This window comes from Cherax quadricarinatus, chromosome 67, assembly GCF_038502225.1.
Source record: "Cherax quadricarinatus isolate ZL_2023a chromosome 67, ASM3850222v1, whole genome shotgun sequence".
Classification (NCBI taxonomy): Eukaryota; Metazoa; Arthropoda; class Malacostraca; order Decapoda; family Parastacidae; genus Cherax; species Cherax quadricarinatus.
In genome coordinates this window covers 11,248,625-11,274,972 of record NC_091358.1, presented here as the reverse complement: position 1 = coordinate 11,274,972, position 26,348 = coordinate 11,248,625, and the positions used below count along the sequence as shown (strand labels likewise).

General features: G+C 45.0%; 1 protein-coding gene across 9 annotated transcripts in view; it reads right to left on the bottom strand.

Moving 5' to 3' along the window:
- Positions 1 to 25,338, bottom strand: part of Plc21C (Phospholipase C at 21C) — a 613,502-nt gene extending 588,164 nt beyond the window's left edge. For all 9 annotated transcript variants that reach the window (XM_070099388.1, XM_070099391.1, XM_070099386.1 and 6 more), the window contains exon 1: positions 25,258 to 25,338. In XM_070099388.1, the coding sequence (XP_069955489.1) occupies positions 25,258 to 25,326 (69 nt within the window). In that variant the 5' untranslated portion in view covers positions 25,327 to 25,338. The remainder of the gene's footprint in view (positions 1 to 25,257) is intronic.
- Between the last annotated feature and the right edge of the window lie 1,010 nt (positions 25,339 to 26,348).

The window sequence follows — 26,348 nt, the reverse complement described above, 5'->3', positions numbered from 1 at the left end:
TTCACGTGAACAATACTAAATGGGTAGCAAATTAAATGGGTAGAAAAAGAATGTTACTAAGGTATATAGGTAGGTAAGCAGACTACACTTTCTCAACCATATAAACTCTACGGTGGCATCGCGCCATATTTCACTACCGTGTCCAGTACTAGTATAACACTAGTAACCTAAGCGGCTCTACAGAGCCGATACAGCAGTAACCAGCTGCTAGTAGCATTCTGTATCGTCAGGAAACAAGAAACTATTTCTTGACATAGATTAGGTTAAGCAGAAGTCAGGAAACAGGAAAACTGACTCCTGACTCAGGGTCTTGGTCCCAGGCTGACCTGGTATCGGGAATTTTTGGCCCTATGACCGAGCTCTTCACCTGGCTCACAGGACCATCTTGTAAACAGTAATGGTCACATCATGTGATGTACACTGTCCAAAACACTTAACTGGAGGTTCTCCAGGGCCAGTATAATACTGCTATCCAGAGGTTTTCCTGGGCCAATATAACACTGTTAACCAGAGGTTCTCAGACGCATGAATTCAGCCAGGAGGATCAATGTGGACCCCTGGGGAACACAGTCTTCACAATAGAGGCACAAGTATTGAGAGACAGTAGGCACGGGGGAGGCAGTACAATCAACACTCATACATTAACACATTACAAACACACGAGATGAAACATCCAGGTTTACAAACACACGAGATGAAACATCCAGGTTTACAAACACACGAGATGAAACATCCAGGTTTACAAACACGAGATGAAACATTCAGGTTTACAAACACACGAGATGAAACATCCAGGTTTACAAACACACGAGATGAAACATCCAGGTTTACAAACACACGAGATGAAACATTCAGGTTTACAAACACACGAGATAAAACAGCCAGGTCTACATATACATAAAACATCCAGGTCTACAAACACAACGTCCAGATCTACAAACCGAGATTTATAAAGAAATAAATCCTCCAAGTTTACAAACACAAGATGAAACCCTCCAGGTTTATAAGTACAAGATAAAACCCTCCAGGTTTACAAACACACAAGATAAAACCCTCCAGGTTTACAAACACAGAAGATAAAACCCTCCAGATTTATAAACAGGAGATAAACCGTGCAGGTACACACACTGAGACCTAACAATGGTCTCCTTCAATACTCTTATAGCAGACCAGGTTTGAGGACATTAATGTGTGGTGGCTCGTCATTGTTACACTCACCATTGTTCCTTCAGTCACAGCTTCAAGAGCAGCTTGCCGGGTTTCTAGGCTTCCCCATCATTCCTATGCTGCTGAAATACACTTAATCCAAGGAACTGGAGCTACCCCTCTTTCTGCTCGGATCAAGCCTGATCTTCCATTCTTTAGAACTTTTATTTGCCCCATAAGGTTTTATCGCTTGCCATTCAATATTATTATATTATAAAAATATTCCTAATGAGTTGGGTTACGTTGCTAACTTCTGGATTAGGTTCTGCTAACACAAACAGCCTGACTGATCATACTAGTTGGGAATATATTGTAGACTTATCACTGATATAATTTATTTTGATTTGGTTCCTGGAACATTTTTTCTCCTGACCTGGATCTATGATCACAGTGACTGTTGGTGCTTGTAGCTCGCACTTCAAGTTATCACAACCCGGCTAATCGCTTACGTTTTAAAGGAATGTGTTCAGTTCAATGTTGACAACACAACTGGTATTCAAAGGGAGGTGCTGGAAATCCTTTAACTCTTCAATATAATTTCATTACCACCTCTGAATGTACAAATTACATCGTTATGTTTTCAAGGTTTATTTTTTTTTTGTACTTCGTAAGTAGTTATGTCAGGAGAGGCTTGTTCTCAAGGGCAACAGAAATAATGGGAAGATCAGAACGAACTCTTGGTTCACCCAAAAGTGTAGGGAGGCAAAAAATCAAGTGCGTTAGAGAATGGAAAAAGTACAGAAGACAAAGAACCCAGGAAAATAGAGAGATAAGTTGAAGGGCCAGAAACAAATATGCACAGATAAGGAAGGAAGCCCAGTGACAGTACGAAAAAGACATAGCATCGAAAGTCAAGTCTGTCCCGAAGCTGTTGTATAGCCACATCAGGAGGAAAACAACAGTCAAGGACCAGGTAATCAGGCTGAGGAAGGAAGGTGGGGACTTCAAAAGAAACGACTAAGAAGTATGTGAAAAGTTCAACATGAAATTTAAAGAAGCATTCACAGTGGAGACAGCAAGGGCTTTGGGAAGTCAGATTTTTTTTTTTTTTTTTTTTGGGGGGGGGGGTACACCAACAAATGCTGGACGATATACACACAAACGAGGTGGTGGTGAAGAAACTGCTTTGTGAATTTGATACCTCAAAGGCGGTGGGACCGGAAAACATCTCTCCGTGGGACCTTAGAGAGGGTGCAGAGACGCTGTGTGTGTGCCGCTAACAAAAATCTTCAGCACATCCATTGAAACTGGGCAACTACCTGAGGTATGAAAGATGATAAATGTAGTCCCAATTTTTAAGAAAGGAGACAGACACGAGGCATTAAACTACGGACCAGTGTCACTGACATGCATAATATGCAAAGTCATGGAAAAGATTATCAGGAGAGTGGTGGAGCACCTAGAAAGACACAAGGTTATAAACGACAACCAGCACGGTTTCAGGGAAGGGAAATCCTGTGTCACAAACCTACTAGAGTTTTATGACAAGGAAACGAAAGATAACAGATAGAGACGGGGGTGGCACTTTCTTGGATTGCATAGTTCCTCACACGAGATAAGTGCAAAAGCAAGAGGCTCAGGCACGCATAACAGGAAAAGGCACTGCAATGTATGAGAGAATACCTGACAGGGAGGCAACAACGAGTCATGGTACGTGACGAGATGTCAGAGTGGGCGCCTGTGACGAGCGGGGTTCCTAGGACCAGTGCTGTTTTTGGTATATGTGAATGACATAACGGAAGGGATAGACTCAGAAGTGTCCCAGTTTTCAGATGTGAGGTTAATGAAGAGAATTAAATCAGATGAGGATCAGGCAGAACTACAAAGAGACCTGGACAGGCTACAAGCCTGGTCCTGCAACTGGCTCCTCGAATTTAACTACGCCAAATGCATGCAAAGTCATGAAGATCAGGGAAGGGTAAAGAAGTCCGCAGACAGAGTATAGGCTAAGTGGCCAAAGACAGCAAAACCCTCACTCAAGGAAAAGGATCCTGAGGTGAGTACAATACCGAGCACATCTCCTGAAGCGCACATCAACCAGATAACTGCTGTAGCATATGGGTGCCTGCCAAACCTAAGAATAGTGTTCAGGTACCTCAGTAAGGAATCGTTCAAGACTGTACACCATGTACATCAGGCTCATACTGGAGTATCAGCACCGGTTTGGAACCCACACCTGGCCAAGCACGTCAAGAAATTGGAGAAAGTACAAAAGTTTGAAACAAGACTAGTCCACAGCTAAGGGTAAATGTCCTACGAAAAATGGTTAAGGGAAATCGGCCTGACGACACTGGAAGACAGGAGGGTTAGGGAAGGCATGATAACGACATATAAAATACTGCGAGGAATTGACAAAGTGGACAAAGACATGATGTTCCAGAGATGGGACACAGAAACAAGGGGTCACAATTGGAAGTTGAAGACTCAGACGAGTGAAAGCGATGTTAGGAAGCATTTCTTCAGTCATCGAGTTGTCAGGAAGTGGAATAGTCTGGAAAGTGATGTAGTGAAAGCAGAAACCATACATAGTTTTAAGATGAGGTATGATAAAGTTCATGGAGCAGGGAGAGAGAACCTAGTAGCGACCAGTAAAGAGGCGAGACCAGGAGCTATGAATCTACCCCTACAGCCACAATCAGGTGAGTACGAGTAGCCAAAAGGTAGGTAGTCTCACCACCAGCAGAAGCATTCCTTCCCATAACTAACAGTTCATATGTCACAAGTTCTACAAACAGCAAATTGCCCATTACGCAAAATTCCATGATGAATTACGTTCACCAGAGTACATCTGATCTCCTCCAGTGTTCTTGCGTGTGTGAGCACTGCACGTGTGGTCACGGCTTAGATGAGCACACATGTAAACAAGGAGGTAAGCAACACTAAAGACGATGACCACCGTCCTCGCAAGGCCAATGCTTCCATCCATAGTAATTCTTACACAGTTTCTTTCACGATATAGGTAGCAGCAAGGAAGTCAATGCAGACAACCCAAGAGTAGGAAGACGATTCAGTTCTGTGACCTTGATCACTTCAAGTGATCGAGCTCACAAGAAGAAAACGTCCTTAATGAATATTTTCGTCTCTCTTTCCCTCTAACCTTCATGATATAGTTCGATTCTTATACCACAGTTAACACTTCATGACAGTGGACCAAATAACTCTCATAATCACCATGATGCGTCCTTGATCCCAGCAAGACATGATTATTACAGGACATATAACGACAGAAACTAGCCACCAGCCACACAGCTTTTGCAACACACGGAGAGGGGGGCTTACAGAACTGTAGTCATGAAGGATAATCATGCTGCAACCAACCCAAACAAACATTTCAGTCAGGCAAATCAGTAAAGTGGTGTTTGAGTGTGGCAAAGAGTTCTCGGATCCACTGATAAATCCAGGTACATACACGTACGAAACCCAGACACACACAAGACACCCACCAACACACCATACACTACACCAACCATTTATCAGCACACCATGAACACCAAAACCTCCCTCAGATGCCTCTTAATAAGAGGGATCAGTGAGGGCTGACAAAGCACCTTGAAGAGAGAGACCATGACACGATGACAGACTGAATATTCGAAAATGAAACAATGAGAGAGAAACTAGACTGACGAAACCTACAAGAAATACTGGGCTTCAATACAATAACCTGCACATATGAGACAGACTTATGATGTTACGGTCCAATTTGGACCTTTAAATAGTAACATATTTGTGTATTGTTCCACTCAGGGTATTGTGACCTTTTTTTTTCTTGTTCAATACTGGGCTTCTTTACACAATCCAGGAAGTGAGAAATTATCCATTAACCCGAAAGAAAAGAACAAAGAAACACATGATTAAACAGTGCAGAGAAACCACAAAAAAACATAAGAGAATATGAAAAATGGTATGGTGATACCGACAAGATGTGGAAAAAGACGTGTACAGTTCAGGACTTTTATTAGAGGAAACGTTTCCTCTAAATAAAATCCTAAACTGCACATAAGTGTCTTTTTTCATACAAGAATATAAAAAAAAACCTCAAGGAACTAATACACAGGGATCAAGAAGGGCTCTCAAAAGGATGCTGATAAACTAAACCGCAAACAAAGAGAAAACAATCCGATTTACTGACTGCACAGTTACATTAGAAGGCAGACGACTCTCATGGACCAAGTAATAAGAATGAAGAGATACGGAAACCTGCTCAGGGAGAACGATAAGGAAGGTTGCGAGGAAATCGATAACAGACGCCAGAGTGAATATCGAATAGAGCAGAATTTATTACAAGACTTTGGTAAGGAGAGGAAAACCTGCACAGAACTAGCAACTCGAAGGACCAACTGGGCTGTTAACTGAGCGACCTCGCATCTGCATGCGTGAACTTAAATGAGAATGTAAAAAAAAGGGAGCACTGCAGCAGACCTACTGGCCCATACCAGGCAGGTCCTCCTTAAACTCAAATTACTAACAAAACTTTCTGCCAACCCATTTTCAATAATACTCAAGCAATAAGCTTTGATAAACCTATTTACTCGTGTGCAAGACCCACTCAAATCCAACCCCTCTCACTCGTGTATTTATCTAGCCTATGTTTGAAGCTACCCAAGGTTTCAGTTTCAATGACTAACAGGGTCATTGTTTGCAGGGTATAGTCATACTGCCGGCCTCACCTCTTAACTCTTACAGCATGTGAGTGCGTGCAAGTGAGTGCGTGGGGGACTGGGGAGTCAGTGGTGGTGGTGGTGTGGAGCGCAGGGTTGTGCTACTAGGGGATCGATACACAACGCCAACGATATTTTTAAAGTCATTGAGCTGGTGGAGCAACCATGGATAGTGAGGTACCAATCTTACATTACCACAACAATCATGGATGGTGATGTACCAATCTTAAAACATTACCGCAACAAACATGGATGGTGAGGTACCAACCCAACATTATTAAAACCACCATGGATGGTGAAGCACCAACCTAACAACATAACCACAACAAATATCTATGGTGGGATACCAACCACAGAGGGTGAGGCACCAACTTAACATCACAACAACCTATTCTCTTTCTCACATACGACAGACACACAAATCATAGCACCGTAACATCCTTTACAGACGATGCTAGAATTTGTGTTAATGGCATCCATTGAGGACACAGCGAACTTCCAAACTAATATAAACAAAGTCTTCCAGCGTGCCACGTAAAACAATATGATGTTCAATGAGGATAAGTTTCAGTTACTGCGTTATGGAGAGCTTGAAGAAATAAAGTCAGGAAAGAAGCATAAATCAAATCTGAATCACTCAATAGAGCGTAAGACAACCGTGGAGTGACCATGTCAAATCTCACCTTTAAAGATTACAACAGTGTCATTATCACAATCGCAAGGAAAATGGCATCACAGAACTTCAAAACAAGGGATGCCGCGCCAATGATGTTACTCTTTAGGCTGGAGAATTAGGTTAGATAAGGTTCGTCAGGAAACAGGACAAGTGTCTCCTGACACGGGACTTAGATGATGACCCGCCACTGAAGCTTTTGGTCATCTGACACAGGCCTTCCGCTGGCTTACCGGTCCACCCTTTTAAAAATTAAGGTCAGTTATAACCAATTTTGCAGTCAGACTGTGTGCGGAGAACCTTCACTGTTCGCATATCTTCAGTTAAGCAACTAAATTATTGGGAACCTTTAAAATCCCTTTATTTGTATTGTCTGGAACGTAGGCGAGATACACTAAAAAAAATACAACCGGAAAATTCTGAAAGGATTGGTCCCAAATCTGAACGCGCACACGTCATTTCCCATGAAAGTAAGAGGCTTCGCAGACGGTGCAAAATGCCCCCAATGAAAAGCCTGGGTGCAGTGAGTATACTGTACTTAGAGAAAACTCAACAAGTGTGAAGGAACCAACGTCTTTCCTTCATACACAAGGGGGATTACTAATAGATCCCTGGATGTCTTCAAGAACTGGACATGTCTCTTAAGTCAATTCCTGATCAGCTGAGCTGTGGTATTGATCTTGAACTTCGTGCGGCTAGCACCAGCAGCCTGGTTGGTCAAACCATCCACTGAGAGGCCTGGTCTGGGATCGGGTCACGAGGGCGTTGACTCATGGAACACTCTCCAAGACTCCAGATCGGTCTACCACGTACCTGGGGTCTACCTGGAGGGTGTTTTGCGGATCAACGCCCCTTTGGCCCGGTCCATGACCAGGACTTTCCACATAGGCATAACCACGCGCACATGCACGCATAAAAAGTCTACCTTTCGTCTATTTCGGTGTGAATGCCCTGATAGCCTGTCCCAGACCGGGCCTCACGCTTGCTGACCTGATCAACAAGGCTGTTGTGACACCTGTATGTAGTTCAACGTACGCACTACAGCCTGGTTGATCAACCATTGACGAACTTTGAAATTCCTCTGAGAGGAAGCGAGGGGTTTGTTGTTAATTTCCCTTTTGTATGAGCAAAGGGAGTAGTGTCTTGGCCCCTTTACACTTATTCAGATCTCTTAGTGTACATTTCTCGTGCCTGCATTTTCTCGGATATATTTTGCACCATCCAGTCTATCATTTTCCTTGCGGTAGTGACAGCAACATTGTTGTGAACCCTGAATGTGAGATCCTCTGACATCGTCACACCCAAATCTCGAACATTTTACTTTTGCTCTGTTTAATGATTTGAGTTTGCCTTATGCTCCATTTCAGTCTATTTCCTGCATTTATCTACAGTGAAGCATCTTAAATCTGTCTAATGAAAGTCATAGCGATTTCAGTGGCCCACTGGAAGACTTAATTTATACCGCTTGAAAGTTTGCTTCACTCGATGGACGTGTCAACAAGCCACTTATAACAATCACCTAAACACTGATCACTATCACCCCCCTGTGACCACGCCTCCTAGATGATTGCCTGAATAATCTGGCTGTTGGTCCTAGCAGCACGCAGTCTAGAGTAGACGTAGGCACCAGGTGGGTCTCAAAAACCTCTATGTACATTCAGGATGCATTTACCGTCTCCACCCAGAAAATATATGTGGTCATTTGAGTATTTGTTTTTTATTCAGAGATTCATGGCCCCTGCAGCCTGGTCCCAGACCATGACTACTGGTTCATGCCTGATCAATCAGGTTGTTGATGCTAGCAGCATGCAGTCTAAGGCAGGACTAGACATGGTGTTGCAATTAATTAATTTACGGTGTTTATTTGAACTCCGTCATGTACACTGGAACCATGTGGATGTGGAAAATGCATTACCTATTTCACCATGTGGATGTGGGAAATGCATTACTTATTTCACCATGTGGATGTGGGAAATGCATTACTTATTTCACCATGTGGATGTGGGAAATGCATTACTTATTTCACCATGTGGATGTGGGTAATGCATTACTTATTTCACCATGTGGATGTGGGTAATGCATTACCTACTTCACCATGTGGATGTGGGTAATGCATTACCTATTTCACAATGTGGATGTGGGTAATGCATTACCTATTTCACCATGTGGATGTGGGTAATGCATTACCTATTTCACCATGTGGATGTGGGAAATTCATTTCCTATTTCACCATGTGAATGTGAGTAGTGTATCACCTATTAACCAGAAGCCACGTTATGTTGATCTAGCTGATAGGCACTGACAACAGCAGTAAATACTATCACCACCACCACAACTGACAGTTTTATCTACCTTAAAACCTCCGTAAACTTCTTAACAAATTAGTATATACAATTTTTATATCTATATAATTTTGTATATCTGCATAACTTTGTATAATACATCAAACTTTGAGTTGTGACAATTGTTTAATAGTTCACTGAAGACGGCGTGTGTTACGCCCAAACTCGTAACAACTACGCAAGTTGAACCCTTCAGTAATGCAGCGCATCATAACAGCCTGGTCGACGGGAGAGCAACCAGGTGACCTGGTAAGGGAGCAGTGACCCCCGAAATCGACTACATGTAACATACAGGTAACAATTAACATATTTAACCTATATGTATGCTGCAGTATGAACTTAGGTACCACACAGTTAACTACATGCATGTTGCAGTATGAACTTAGGTACCACACAGTTAACTACATGCATGTTGCAGTATGAACTTAGGTACCACACAGTTAACTACATGCATGTTGCAGTATGAACTTAGGTGCCACACAGTTAACTACATGCATGTTGCAGTATGAACTTAGGTACCACACAGTTAACTACATGCATGTTGCAGTATGAACTTAGGAACCACACAGTTAACTACATGCATGTTGCAGTATGAACTTAGGTACCACACAGTTAACTACATGCATGTTGCAGTATGAACTTAGGTACCACACAGTTAACTACATGCATGTTGCAGTATGAACTTAGGTACCACACAGTTAACTACATGCATGTTGCAGTATGAACTTAGGTACCACACAGTTAACTACATGCATGTTGCAGTATGAACTTAGGTACCACACAGTTAACTACATGCATGTTGCAGTATGAACTTAGGGACCACACAGTTAACTACATGCATGTTGCAGTATGAACTTAGGTACCACACAGTTAACTACATGCATGTTGCAGTATGAACCTAGGAACCACACAGTTAACTACATGCATGTTGCAGTATGAACTTAGGTACCACACAGTTAACTACATGCATGTTGCAGTATGAACTTAGGAACCACACAGTTAACTACATGCATGTTGCAGTATGAACTTAGGTACCACACAGTTAACTACATGCATGTTGCAGTATGAACTTAGGTACCACACAGTTAACTACATGCATGTTGCAGTATGAACTTAGGTACCACACAGTTAACTACATGCATGTTGCAGTATGAACTTAGGTACCACACAGTTAACTACATGCATGTTGCAGTATGAACTTAGGAACCACACAGTTAACTACATGCATGTTGCAGTATGAACTTAGGTACCACACAGTTAACTACATGCATGTTGCAGTATGAACTTAGGTACCACACAGTTAACTACATGCATGTTGCAGTATGAACTTAGGTACCACACAGTTAACTACATGCATGTTGCAGTATGAACTTAGGTACCACATATGATCCTAGATCATCATTCTGGATTTCACGTCATATTCATAGAGAAGCGCAAAACCCGTAAGAATCAATTAGTCCCTTGAGAACGGGATTCCATCAGGGTTGCTGCAAAGGTGAGTTGCAATCCCTTGTATGGAGAGTACATAACAAAGATGAAGAACAAAATGGCACAATACTGTGACTAGAACAATATAGAAATAACCCGCCCATGGGAGAGTATGACGACGTTTCGGTCCGACTTGGACCTTTTACAAGTCCCATTAACACACGAATGTGACTTGCAAATGGTCAAAGTCGGACCGAAACGTTGTCATAAGCCTCTCTCCCATAAGTGCGGGTTATTTGTGTATATATAACCAAGGTGTTATCTTTGATATACCTGTGATAAGTATCTAGAGTCTTTCAATTCCCGGAGTCCGACCACAGGCCAGGCTCGTCTGGTGCTAGTCTAGTCAGCCAGGCTGTTGCTGCTGGAGGTCCGCTGCCCCACACTCATCACAGCCTGGTTGATCGAGCACCTGGTGAAGATGCTTGTCCAGTTTCCTCTTGAAGACTTCTACACTTGTTCCAGTAGGGTTTCCTGATATCTTCTGGTAGGACGCTGAATAATCTGGGGCCACGGATGTTGATACAGTGTTCCCTTATTGTGCCCACCGCACCCTTGGAGGAGGCAGCGTTGCAGTGCAGTCAAGCGAAGCAGCAATGACATTTAAGTACACACTCGCTCATAAACGTGAAGAACCATCACTAATTAACATGCCAGGAAAATCAGATAACATCTTCGTTAATTAGTAATTACTGTTTAACATTTAAGTACAGTGCCAACGTCGAAGTGGAACCAAATTGGTTAAGTTACGCAAACTTTATACAACTCGCACTTCGCACACAGAAAGTCTTATACAATGATCCGACTAGCCATGGACCATAATGATAATAAATTTGATTACCTCAATCTCCTTCTGATCTCTATTCTTTTTATTGGACTGATGAAGCCACTGTGTGGCGAAACGTTTCCACAACAAAGATACTCAAGTGTTGCAACTTATCGATTCTCTGAACCATTTATCTACATTATGATAATGGTTCAGGACGAACTGAAAGGTCGTCTACAGTTTCCTCTCCAAAACGTGCGTTATTTTGTGAATTATGAGTTTATTTGTATATATCAATAAAGCATATCTGCAATGGAATTATATTGTGTAGTAAATCAGGCAGGTAGCAGGGCTGGTCGACAGCAACCATGCAAGACGTACAACCATTGTCAAATTAGTACGAAATGTAAACATTTTTTTTTTGGACTGACAGCATTAATGATCCTTCGTTTCTCTCTCATGAACATGTAAGATAATAGTTACATCTTTCTGTCTCATGAGCACGTAAAGTGAAGGTTAAATCTTTCTGCCTCGTGAATAAGTTGATAAGTATATCTTTCAAATTTCTACTTACATTCAGTATACACATATATACCTTTAGTTTCCTACATGCTTCTTAATAGTTCTTAATCCTGTAATATTTCCTTTCCAACCTAGGTGACCTGGTCTGAGACCGGATCCTGGGGAAGATAATCCCAAGAATTAACAAAACATCCAATGCTCTCTGTTTACATAACAGACCTCGGTCACTGAACACGGAAGACTGGTCTGGGACCGAGCCCCAGGGGTGATAATCCTAGGTAGTATCTTCAGGTAACCTGCTTCCATACCACTGACTAACATACAAGATCAAGTGAGCGTCCATCGCTACTCTCAGATTTGTGTTGGTCGAGTTATGGCTCCTGGCAGCGTGTGAGCGTTCCACAGACACCAGCGAGCTGGGTGCCATGCACACACACACCAGCCAGCTGGGTGCCATGCACACACACACACCAGCCAGCTGGGTGCCATGCACACACACCAGCCAGCTGGGTGCCATGCACACACACCAGCCAGTTGGGTGCCATGCACACCAGCCAGTTGGGTGCCATGCACACACACCAGCCAGCTGGGTGCCATGCACACACACCAGCCAGCTGGGTGCCATGCACACACACCAGCCAGCTGGGTGCCATGCGCACACACCAGCCAACTGGGTGCCATGCGCACACACCAGCCAACTGGGTGCCATGCGCACACACCAGCCAAATGGGTGCCATGCGCACACACACCAGCCAAATGGGTGCCATGCACACACACACCAGCCACCTGGGTGCCATGCACACACACACCAGCCACCTGGGTGCCATGCACACACACACCAGCCACCTGGGTGCCATGCACACACCAGCTAACTGGGTGCCATGCACACACACACCAGCCAGCTGGGTGCCATGCACACACCAGCCAGCTGGGTGCCATGCACACACACCAGCCAGCTGGGTGCCATGCACACACACCAGCCAGCTGGGTGCCATGCACACACACCAGCCAGCTGGGTGCCATGCACACACACCAGCCAGCTGGGTGCCATGCACACACACCAGCCAGCTGGGTGCCATGCACACACACCAGCCAGCTGGGTGCCATGCACACACACCAGCCAGCTGGGTGCCATGCACACACACCAGCCAGCTGGGTGCCATGCACACACACCAGCCAGCTGGGTGCCATGCACACACACCAGCCAGCTGGGTGCCATGCACACACACCAGCCAGCTGGGTGCCATGCACACACACCAGCCAGCTGGGTGCCATGCACACACACCAGCCAGCTGGGTGCCATGCACACACACCAGCCAGCTGGGTGCCATGCACACACCAGCCAGCTGGGTGCTATGCACACACCAGCCAGCTGGGTGCCATGCACACACACCAGCCAGCTGGGTGCTATGCACACACCAGCCAGCTGGGTGCCATGCACACACCAGCCAGCTGGGTGCCATGCACACACACCAGCCAGCTGGGTGCCATGCACACACACCAGCCAGCTGGGTGCCATGCACACACACCAGCCAGCTGGGTGCCATGCACACACCAGCCAGCTGGGTGCCATGCACACACCAGCCAGCTGGGTGCCATGCACACACCAGCCAGCTGGGTGCCAGATTTACGAGACAAACTTCCTGCATTTTATAACAGCTAAATTTCTTCCCTCCAGCCAAAGCAGACCATAAATTTTATCTAATTGACCGGATATTTTACCTTCCTTGTTTACCTGAGTAGCCATCCATGTCCATCCCTCTACAACCACCACCCTCTACAACCACCACCCTCCACAACCACCACCCTCTACAACCACCACCCTCTACAACCACCACCCTCTACAACCACCACCCTCTACAACCACCACCCTCTACAACCACCACCCTCTACAACCACCACCCTCTACAACCACCACCCTCTACAACCACCACCCTCTACAACCACCACCACCCTCCACAAGCACCACCACCCTCCACAAGCACCACCACCCTCCACAAGCACCACCACCCTCTACAACCACCACCCTCTACAACCACCACCCTCTACAACCACCACCACCCTCCACAAGCACCACCACCCTCCACAAGCACCACCCTCTACAAGCACCACCACCCTCCACAAGCACCACCACCCTCTACAACCACCACCCTCTACAAGCACCACCACCCTCTACAACCACCACCCTCTACAAGCACCACCACCCTCTACAACCACCACCCTCTACAACCACCACCCTCTACAACCACCACCCTCTACAACCACCACCCTCCACAAGCACCACCACCCTCTTCAACCACCACCCTCTACAAGCACCACCACCCTCTACAACCACCACCCTCTACAAGCACCACCACCCTCCACAAGCACCACCACCCTCTACAACCACCACCCTCTACAAGCACCACCCTCTACAAGCACCACCACCCTCCACAAGCACCACCACCCTCTACAACCACCACGGTCTACAACCACCACCCTGTACAAGCACCACCACCCTCCACAAGCACCACCACCCTCCACAAGCACCACCACCCTGTACAAGCACCACCACCCTGTACAAGCACCACCACCCTCTACAAGCACCACCACCCTCTACAAGCACCACCACCCTCCACAAGCACCACCACCCTCTACAAGCACCACCACCCTCCACAAGCACCACCACCCTCCACAAGCACCACCACCCTGTACAAGCACCACCACCCTCTACAAGCACCACCACCCTCTACAAGCACCACCACCCTCTACAATCACAATCACCCTCTGCACATCTGATGCGCAGATCAACCAGCTATCTGCTGCAGCATTTGGGCGCCTTGCACACCTGAGAATAGCGTTCCGATACCTCAGTAAGGAATAGTTCAACACTCTGTATACCGTGTGCGTCAGGCCCATACTGGAGTATGCAGTACCAGTTTGGAAGCCACACCTGGAAGCACTTGACTCACTGGAGCGCAGGCGAGAGAGATGTACGTATCACAATCTACACCTGGAAGATTCTGGAGAGACTGGTCCCTAATATGCACACAGAAATCACTCCATACGAAAGCAAAAGACATGGCAGGCGATGCAACATACACCCAGTTAAAAGTTGGGGCGTCACTGGTACACTAAGAGAAAACGCAATAAGTGTCCGGGGCCCAAGACTGTTCAACAGCTCGCAACAGCAATAAGGGGCATTACAAGTAGACCCCTGGTTGTCTTCAAGAGGGAGCTGGACAGATACCTAAAGTCGGTGCCGAATCAACCGGGCTGTGGTTCGTACGTTGGATTGCGTGTGGCCAGCAGTAACAGCCTCGTAGATCAGGCCCTGATCCACCGGGAGGCCTGGTCGTGGACCGGGCCGCGGGGGCGGTGATCCCCGGAATACCTTTCAGGTAGACTCCAGGTAAGCACGTCAAGAAATTAGAGAAAGTGCAAAGGTTTGCAACAAGACTAGTTCCAGAGCTAAGGGAAATGTCCTAGTAAGAAAGGTTACAGGAAATCGGCCTGACGACACTGGAGGACAGGAGGGTTAAGGGAGACATGATAACGACATAGAAAATACCGCGAGGAATTAACAGGGTGGACAGATACATGGTGTTCCATATATGGGACACAGAAACAAGGGGTCACAAATGGAAGGTGAAGACTCAGATGAGTCAAAGAGATGTTAGGAAATATTCTTTAGTCAGAGTTGTAATGGAGGCAGGAACCATACATAATATTAAGACGAGGTATGATAAAGGTCATGGAGCAGGGAGAGAGAGGACCTAGTAGCGATCAGTGAAGAGGCGGGGGCCACGAGCTATGACTCGACCCCTTACCTTTACCTTTGATATACCTTTGAAGAATTTCGAGAGTATATCTACTCTGAGCCCGGCCACGGGCCAGGCTCGTCTAGTGCTCGCCTGGTCAACCAGACTGTTGCTGCTGGAGGCCCGCTGCCCCACATATCCATCACATCCTGGTTGATCTGGCACCTGGTGAAGATACTTGTCTAGTTTCCTCTTGAAGCCTTCAACACTTGTTCAAGCAGTGTTTCTGATATCTTCTGGTAAGATGTTGAAAAGTCTGAGACCCCGGATGTTGATACAGTGTTCCCTTATTGTGCCCCACCGCACCCCTGCTCCTCACTGGGTTTATTTTACACTTCCTCCCATATCTCTCACTTCAGTATGTTGTTATGGCAGTGTGCAGATTTGGGACCAAGCCCTCGAGTACCTTCCAGGTATATATTATCATGTACCTCTCTCTCCTCCGCTCCAATGAGCACATGTTCAAGACTTGCAGGCGTTCCCAGTAGTTTAGGTGCTTTACTGGCTCAATGTGAGCCGTAAATGATCTCTGTATTTGTTCCAGCTCCGATATTTCTCCTGCCCTGAACGGGGCCGTCAGTACTGAGCAATATTCTAAGTGAGGGAGCACTAGCGATTTGAAGAGTGTCACCATCGGCATTGTTTCCCTTGTTTTGAAAGTTCTCAATACCCACCCAGTCATCTTCCTGGCTGTCGTGATCTTTGTCTTGTTATGGTCTTTAAAAGAAAGGTCCGCTGACATAATTATTCCTCGGTCTTTTACGTGTTCCTTATGTTCTATTTGGTGACCCTCTTGAGTTTTGTATATAGTGCTCCTTTTGAGTTCTTCATTCTTTCCATACCTAAGCAGCTGGAACTTATCACCATTGAACGTCATGTTGTTCTCCACTGCCCACTGGAAAATCCTGTTTATGTCTTTCTGTACTTTTTCAGTGTCCTCTACCGTACTGACTTTCATGCTTATTTTAGTGTCATCTGCAAATGATGATACAAAAGTGTGCCGGGTGCTTTTGTCTATGTCTGCTATGAGGATGAGGAACAGCAGAGGTGCCAGGACAGTGCCTTGGGGCACTGAGCTTTTGACCTCGCTGATGCTGGATCTTGCCCTGTTCACTACTACTTTTTGTGTTCTGTGTGTTAGGAAACCGAAGATCCATCTGCCTTCCTTCCCGGTAATGCCCATGGCCTTCATTTTGTGCGCTATCACTCCATGATCGCATTTGTAAAACGCCTTTGCAAAATCTGCGTAAATCACATCTGCGTTTTGGTCGTCTTCCAGTGCCTCCGTAATTCTGTCATAATGGTCCAGCAGCAACCACAAATAGGCGAGTACACACACATCACCCAGTACTCCCCACACCTTCCTGAAATAGCTAATATAATGCATCATCAGTGGGTGCAGGTGGGAGAGTACCCTGCCCCCATAACGTACAGACAAAAGCTAGTATCACACATTTCCACCATCCACTATATACAGAACTCGCCAAAAATATGATCATGGTCTAGCAACAAACAATATGCAAATGGATGTTCAATTTTCTAACACTGAACGCTAAGAGTAATAGTGTCCCGTAGCTCGGTTGATAGTGCACTCAACTCACACACTGGGTGTCCGTGGTTCGATCCCCGGTATGGGTGGAAACACTGGGTGTGTTTCCTTAAGACACCTGCTGCAAGTAGGTACCTGGGTGTTAGCCGACTGGTGTGGGTCTCATCCTAAGAACAAAATTAACCTGTGCCCGAAATACTCTGCATAACCAGGGGCTTTCTATATAGTATGTCACTGATGTCAGATATGGTCTGTATATGCTGTATCATGTACCTGTTAAAATAAAGATTATTGTTAATAAATGAGAATGAAGGGAAGAGGAGCGTTCCACAAGCCGCAATACTTGCCCTAGTTCTTTCTTGTATCAGACAGACATGTATCACAGCGCAGTAATTTGGATGAAAAAGACGTTCATCTGCCCTGTAGCCTAACACCCGTTCATCTACCACCCTGTGGCCTAACACCCGTTCATCTACCACCCTGTGGCCTAACACCCGTTCATCTACCACCCTGTGGCCTAACACCCGTTCATCTACCACCCTGTGGCCTAACACCCGTTCATCTACTACCCTGTGACCTAACCCGTTCATCTATCCCGGAGTCTGTCCCATATCCGTTCATCTACCCTGGGTCCCTCACAATTCACCAAACTTATGTAAAACAGGCCATCAAAATTACCACAAAACAATGGAAAATTAAGAATGTAAATCCAAGAACAGACTACATATAGTGAAAACACAATATGGCGACTCTCACAATCCTCCCAGAATACTCTTAGGTGTCATAATAAAGTCACTATCCTAACAGTAATAAAAGTAGAATTACCAAAAAGCAGTAAACGGTACATTTTATTGTGGCTTTGTCACACTGTCACATTTGTCCTTTCTACCTATCATACCAGCAAACAAGATGGCGGTGTGGATAACAAACTTTATGAAGAGACGCCAACTCAAAGAAGATGCTTTTAAACTAACGTAAACTCTAGACTGGAATACTACTGCATACTTATCAAGACTCAGAAAATCTAGAAGTTTGGAGAATGTGCAGACTTCACTGCTCTAATCCAGTCTTCTAAATTATCAAATAATTGACAAAATAATTCCCAAAATTATACTCCATGGAACAAAGGCAACATAAAATATATCACAATTTACTCCAACAAAATGATAGAGGACCTGATTACTAATTTGTAGACACAAATAGATCACCTTGAGCACCGAGGACACGATGGACAGTACAAAACCCCGATAACAGGTTGGAATGTCCTAACTACACCGAGAGAACTTAGTAATGGTTAAAGAAACTTAGATTTTAACATCCCACTTCACTTATAATACGAATTACTATTAGTTCATTAACTGTCTCCAAGCGAAAGCTAATACTTGTTAAATACCCATTGAAGATTTTGAGTATCACCACATCTGGAGCCTGGTCCTTGCTACACCTGATCAATAAGGCTGTTGGTGCTAGAAGCAGACATCCAGTATAGGGCCTTTGCTTAAATGGGAGGGAACATACACAAATGACAATATGGAAATGAGTGAAATACCGAAGTCACAATACGACTCTGTATTCAGTGAACCGTTCACCAGCCTACAGATCGAAGACCCAAACAAGTTTGTCACGAACGAAACTCAAAACATTGCCAAAATCACAATTTATGGTGTAGCCCTCTCCCAGTTCACCTTGAAGAAGCCACTGACAACATGTTCATGCATTCTGTTCCAGGTCCAGACTCTTCAACTTCCATATTCATCAAAAATTATAAGAAATCACTATCTCGGGTCTTCAGTATTTTATGGAGGAGCCTGGACACCTGCGTCATCTCACAGTCATTGAAAACAATTAACATTGCCCAGCTTCACAAAGGAGGCAGTAAGGCCATTGCAATAAAACTACAGACCGACAGCACTAACTTCACACACCAAAATCTTAGAACGGATCCTAAGAAGCAATAATGCTAGTCATGTGGAGTCACATCAATTGCACAATCTAGGGCAGCATGGGTTTAGGGAAGGTAACTTCTGCCTTTCACAATTGCTAGATCATTACGATGTGGTCCTGGATGATCTGGAAGACAGGCTAAATGCTGATGTTGTGTAGTATAAACCGATTTTGCAAAAGCTTACGACAAGTGCGTCCATGGTGTGATTTCGCACAAAATGGCTGCAAAAGGATTAAATGGAAAAGTGGGCAAATAGATATTTAATTTCTTAACAAATAATACCCAGAGTGACGTCGGAGGCTGCCAGAGGCCATCAACACCATTCCTCAAGGTACTATACTCGCCCCACTTCTATTTCCCATTCTTATAACCGACACTGGCAAAGGCACATAGCAAAGCACCACAGCATCCTTTGATGATGACACCAGAATCTCTGATAGTGGCTTCAGTGAGGTCCCCCGATTTTAATACCTTCCCTCAGTGCATAAGGAAAATTAATAACAAACTCCTAGCGTTCTTCATGGGGAAACTGCGCAAGTTCCTCAAATCGGTGCCTGACCAGTCGGGATGTGGCTCTTCCAACGGTCTGCGTCCGGCCAGCAGTTGCAGCCACGTTGAACAGGCCTGGATCTTCCAGGAGGAAGGGTCTGAGGCTGAGCTTCAGGAACATTGATCAAAGAAGCATTCTTCAGGTATCCCCTTGTGAGGGAAAAGTTCAATAGATAGGAGTAGCGAGGGAGTGTATAGTAACAATAGTTTCATTGCCGGCTACTTGTTAAGGTAGGGTAAGTCCAGCTCCGGCTATTCCCCCTTTTTTTCCCCCCTCACCGAAAGTGATAGTTTGATTGCCGGCTGCTTGTTAAGGTAGGGTCAGTCTATCTCCCGCTATCCCTTCCCCTCCCTCTTCCCCCCCCCAAAGGTGATGTGTGGGGCTCCGGTCAAACAGTAAATCACTCGACTCACAGCTCCCAACACTACTGTAAGTACACGCCTGATCATATTTTAGTGGACTTATTGGTTGAAAGCTTCACTTTTCACCAATAATTAACTTAGCCCTTTCAGTCTTTATCTGTTAAATGTTTTAATAATCACCACATCTTTTAGGTATTGTACTTATCATGGAGAGTGATTTCTTAAGCAGTTTACCTGGAGTTTACCTGGAGAGAGTTCCGGGGGTCAACGCCCCCGCGGCCCGGTCTGTGATCAGGCCTCCTTAGGTCAGTGTCCCAGGATGCGACCCACACCAGTCGACTAACACCCAGGTACCCATTTTACTGATGGGGAACATAGACAACAGGTGGAAAGAAACACATCCAATATTTCTACTCTGGCTGGGAATCGAACCCAGGCCCTCACCGTGTGAAGCGAGAGCGTTAACCACCAGAGCCCAGCCACCAGAGCAGTGGGTAATCTGTCTCTCTTTACAGCTTGGAATGAGAGAGGGTCACCTGCCAACCAACGAGAAGAATAGGAGACGGACTAACGTCCTGAGACGTCCCATGTTAAATCTACTTACCTGTTATGTAAGCCAACACAGGACCTAACCCCTCATCATAGCAGTGGTAACAAACCTGTTTTCCTGTCATCTGAAGTAATTATTCACGGCTACACTCTGTGAAGAACGAGCCGGTGGTCACCAACACCTGCTGCCCCCCCCCCCCCACACACATCAGCAACGGCTACGATTTCAACAACACGCAGTGTCACCAACACCTGACACCCCATTACCACAATATACCTATATTACTGTTGAGTTCAAATGTAATTTTTTTTCATTTAATTTTTCATTTTTCATTCAATTAGGATACCCATTCATGTTTTATTGTTTTACATTTTCCGTTTCTAAATAATAAAGTGTTTATCATTGTCTGTTATTATTTCTTTTTCTATTCATTAATTTTCCTGAGGAGGAGCCAGCCTTGGTAATACTGACTGAAGTTGTTACAGGGCTGAGTAAGTCTTCACACCCCTTAAAAACAGTTGTGTGTCTGTTGGTATGAATATAGTATTGAAAATCTAGAGTGTTCCTCAGGCCTGGATGTGCTCATATCAAAGTACAGCCTATCCTGAATGGTGCCGTCAGAGCTGAACGTTACTCCACGTGAGAGACCATAAGTGATTTTAATAGTGTCATTATTGGCAATATTTATCGATTCTTAAGTCCTCATTATGCACCTCCACAACATTTGCTTTATTACGTTCTCTAAATGACAGATCAGCTGACATCATTACACCCAGGTCCTTCACATGATCCTTTTGTTCTATTTAGTGGCCCTGTCTTTTCTAACCAGAATGATACCTGAAGGATGCATCTGGGAGTCAACGCCTCCATGGCCCAGTTCCAGACCAGGCCTCCTGGTAGAACAAGGCCTGATTTATCAGGTTGTTACTGCTGGCTACATGCAGTCCAACACGACACCCACAACCCAGCTGGTCAGAAACAAACCTAAAAATTCACGTAAACCTCAGCAGACACATCGGTGGTGACAAAAATGCAAGAGAGGAAGGTGAATGGGCACAATCCTCCATCAGCAGAGACTCGCCTCAAAGCCAAGAAGCCTGTGAAAATTGAGCCAAAGAACCACATTCTGCCGAACGTAGAGTGAAGCAAAAGCTAATATCACCATGCACCATCAGCGGGTGCAGATGGGTGGGAGCCTCGCTTCACCACCATGTACAGGGAGCACAGGAGCGGTGCAGGTGGGAGCCTCACCACCACCGCCCACGCACAGGGAGCAAGAGCGGGTATCATAATGCACTATCAGTGGGTGCAGGTGGGAGCCGCCACCAGGTACAGGGACGCAGGAGCAGGTATCATAATGCACTATCAGTGGGTGCAGGTGGGAGCCGCCACCAGGTACAGGGAGGCAGCAGCGGGTATCATAATGCACTATCAGTGGGTGCAGGTGGGAGCCGCCACCAGATACAGGGAAGCAGGAGAGGGTATCATAATGCACTATCAGTGGGTGCAGGTGGGAGCCGCCATCACCACCACGTACAGGGAGGCAGGAGCGGGTATCATAATGCACTATCAGTGGGTGCAGGTGGGAACCGCCACCACGTACAGGGAGGCAGGAGCGGGTATCGCAATGCACCATCAATCGGTTTCCAATGGTGACACCTCGAGCGGCAGAGACTAATGTAGCGTACAGATCCAATCTTGCCTCCTCTCCTGCCGCCTTCTCCCCCTCCTCCTCTTATTCTTGCTTCTTCTCCCCTTATTCTTGCTTCTTCTGCCGTTCTTATTCTTGCATTTCCTCCTTCCACTGCACTCGTTCTTTTTTGCTCCTAAACCTCTTGTTCTTACTTTCATGCTCCCAGTTCGATCCCGCCTCCGCTTTTTGTGCTAAGGAGAATCGGAATGTTTGACACTATGTGGCTTAAGCCATGTGATCATTAACTAATCAGGGTATTATCACCATAGAAATCGTGTTTTAGTACGAAAACGCGAAAAAATATACCAAACGACAAGAATATACCACCACGGAGTCGTGTGGAATTGGTTACAAAGCCATTTCGACATTTGCAACGATGATGTAATAGCGCACAAAATGCGTAAAAAAGTGGACAGATGGATATTTAATATTCTAGTCAATAGAACTCAAAACGTAATAGTGAGCGGTGAAATCAGAGGCTACCATAATGAAAAGTTCTGTTCCACAAAGCATGTATGCGCCGCTGTAATCTTTTTCATTCTCGTTTCCGCCATAGAACGAAACTTTAATCATACTACAAATATTCTTTGCAGACGATACTAAAATCTACAGAGTGGCATCCACTGAGGACACAGCAAATAATCAAAGTATAAACCAAGTCTTCCAGTGGCTCAATGACAACACTATAATGTTCAATGAGGACAAATTTCAATCCATTGTGGAAAATTTGAGGAAATATAGACTGTAATAGTGAATAAGGCAAATTCAAATCACTCAGTAGTGAAAGACCAACATGAAGACATAATAGTGATAATGTCAAATCTCATTTTTCAATTATCGCAACTGTGTCATTATCACAACCGCAGGAAAACGTATTAGAACTAACCATCGAAACATGAGATGCTAAAGGGATACCAAGGCAATGATACTTTTTAAGTCATTGTTCCTCTTTAAACTGGAGCACTGCTGCATTAACAGCTCCTTGAAAGGCAAGCGAAATTGCAGATACGAAGAATGTGCAGAAAACCTTAGTCAAGCACCTAAATTCTTTGTAACGATTTAAGTTTTTTGATCTATTTGTTTTAACACGGGAGAGAAAGATACATTACCACAGGGAAATTCTAGAGGAATTGGTCCTAGATAGGCATAAATAAATCCCTCCCTATTAAATAAAGAGGCTCGGCAGACGGTGCAAAATATCCCCAATTAGGAGCAGGGCTGTTAAGAGTACACTAGTAGAGAACTCAGTAAGTGTAAAGGACCAATACTACTCAGCACCCTCCATTGGTCCATAAGGGAAATTAATACCAAACTTCAGGCTGTTGCAAAAGGACGAGCCTAGTTGATTAGGCTCATCCCCCGAGAGACCTGGTCTCGGACAGGGCGGCGGGGGGCACTGACCTTCCGGAACCGTTTCCAGGTAAATTCCAGGTACACCCCCTCCCTAAACACCCTGGTCTTCATCACTTACGCCTCCAATTATCCCCCCCCCCCCTGCAACACACCCTCCTCGAACACCCACTCTTTCCACCGCCTCCAATATTACCCCCTGCAACAAGCCCTCCTGCAACACCCCTTGTTTTGCTTCAACTCTCATGGTTCGTGTATAGATCAGTCAGGGACAGTATCCCCCCTCCTCCCTCACAGCTTTTAACCTCTATAAATACATGGATATTCTCTCTCAACATTGTTCCCGCATCCCTTCACACACAGAGCCAGAGAGAGGCTCAAAGAGCCAGAGAGAGAGCCAAAGAGAGCCAGAGAGAGGGAGAGCCAAAGAGAGCCAGAGAGAGGGAGAGCCAAAGAGAGCCAGAGCCAGAGGGCGAGATATCCAGAATGCAAGAAAAAACATTTTATTACTGATGGTATACAATGTCTCATTCATCAAAAATACATTTCTCACTGGCATCACGGATTTTAATCTCACATGTTCAATATTGGGCGAGTGAGCACTTGAGTGAGCCCTTGGAGGCAGGAAAGCCACTTGGCTGTCTGCCTAACGAGCACTTGTCCTATTGTCCCATCCTCCATGATTGCACCACTAACTCAAGAAGCCACAAGACAGCACAAAATGGGCCAGGATCAGTTTCACTGCTACAGTCTACTGAACGCACTCGCTCGCAAACAGACACAAGGGGTAGCCAGTAAAATATTCTATATAACGAAAAAAAATATTTTGGAAAAAGATATTGGAAGAAAGTTGCCAGATATGGGAAGGAAGTTCCCAGACATGGGAGTACATGAGAAAGGCAGAAAGAAGACTACGGAGTCAACATCTGCTAAGGACTATCTACCAGTATTTTAGATTACGGCAATTTTATATTGCCTAAGCGTACGAATCAAGGATAGAAAAGCAGGAGGCTCTTTTACGAAGCTCTTTGGCTTCTATGAACATTTTTTTTTTTTGCATTATATAAACTAAACACACCAAGATTCTTCAACAACCTCCCATCATGCATACTCATACAGGGGATTACCAACAGATCTCTGACCGTCTTCAAGAAAAAAATTCATAAATTTTTCAGGTTAGTTAATGATCAGCCGGGCTGTGGTGCCTAGGTTGGACTGAGTGCGGATAGCATAAATAGACTAACTGATTAGGTCAGTAACCAGGAGACCTAGTCCGCGACCGGACACACAACCCTAAGGGCTATCTCAAAACAATTTTGAGGCGCCATAGCCCCTGTGGTCCGGTCCTAAATCAAGCCACTTAGTTAATGGCATGATCAATTAGGCTGTTGATGCTAGCAGTGCAACATAGCAATCACAACCCGGCTGATAAACTGTGAGGAACTTATCACTTTACTACTGACGAATAAGAAATGTGCAACACCTAGGTATCTCCCTACGAGACGTTTCGCCAACAAGTGGCTTTATCAATGTAATATATAGAATAATGAGTGTGGAGAAAGATACTCCGGTGTTGTACACGTGCTTTATTCATCAACCTGTGGGTCTTTTATACCAATAAATTCCTCTGATAAGTTCCGAGAGTTTTTCTACTCCCAAAGCGCAGCCTTGGGCCAGACCTGCGTCAAACATTACCCTGAACAGACAACGCCTGGCATCAAGGTTGAGCTGCAAGGGAAGACAAACCTCGATACAGACACAGGCATTGCTAAAAATCCAGGTACAGTGTAAGGTTGTACTCACGTCGGGGTTGCTACTGTTCTTCCAGTAGAGGTAGAAGCCCTGGGGGTCCACCTTGAGGGTGACGGGCATGCCAGAGGAACTGTCCTGGGGGGAGGATAGAGAGACAAAGTTAATATACGAAAATGTATTATTAATTCTGATTGAATGATATATGTTGTTATATGCAATTAAAATTTTTTTTTGCTTAATCACACAATGTTACTATATGCAAACTATTAATAATAATAACAATACGAATACAAATAATAATAATACATTATTGTTATTATTACCAGCGTGAAGGAATTCCCGCCTTGAAGTGTCAATAATATTACAATACTCTACCTAGTGTGTGTTCCGAGCGTCAACGCCCCGCGGCCTGATCTCAGATTTTAAATTACGTTTCGGCCACTTCTGGACCCGAAAAGTCGTCTAAAACTTCCTCTTTAAACTGTGCTTAAAGCCTGCGATACTATTCTTGATGCTGGTAAAGGGCTCTTGATGAAAGGAATCTGGGCTCCCCTCTTCTTCACATCAAACTTCATAACCTTCCAGTTCCTAGGTGACAGAAGACCTCTACGAATGTTTAAGGTGTTGCAGTACGTCGCGCCCTGGTTTCCAAACCAGCTGATGTAGGTAAAAGCTCTTAGCTTGTAAATAAAGTTAGGAACCCCAAGCCTAACCTTGTACAACCCCGTGTACAAAAAAGTCACTAACTCGGCCAAACTAACGCTCGTCTAATCGGGAAAAAATATTTAAACTTTACTAAAAGTTTTTCGTGTAGAAATGTACGCACGGTAGTTCCCGTTCCTCTTAACGGAAGGTCGGGTTGCTGCTAACTGGATTGTGCCGCCCTTACGAACGATGGATCAAGCCTCCACTCTTAAACAAGCTGACGCCAGCTGGACATGTCAGCCAGCTGAAAATGAGTGATAATGGAAAACGTTTGTTCGTTTAAGCTTGCTGAATTAATTGGTGCATACAGTCTGTCTGTGAATATAATTGGTTCATTGGTGCATACAATGTATGCCTGTAATTGGTGCATACAATGTATGCCTGTAATTAGTGTATACGATGTCTGCCTGTAATTAGTTCATTCATTCATTCATGTT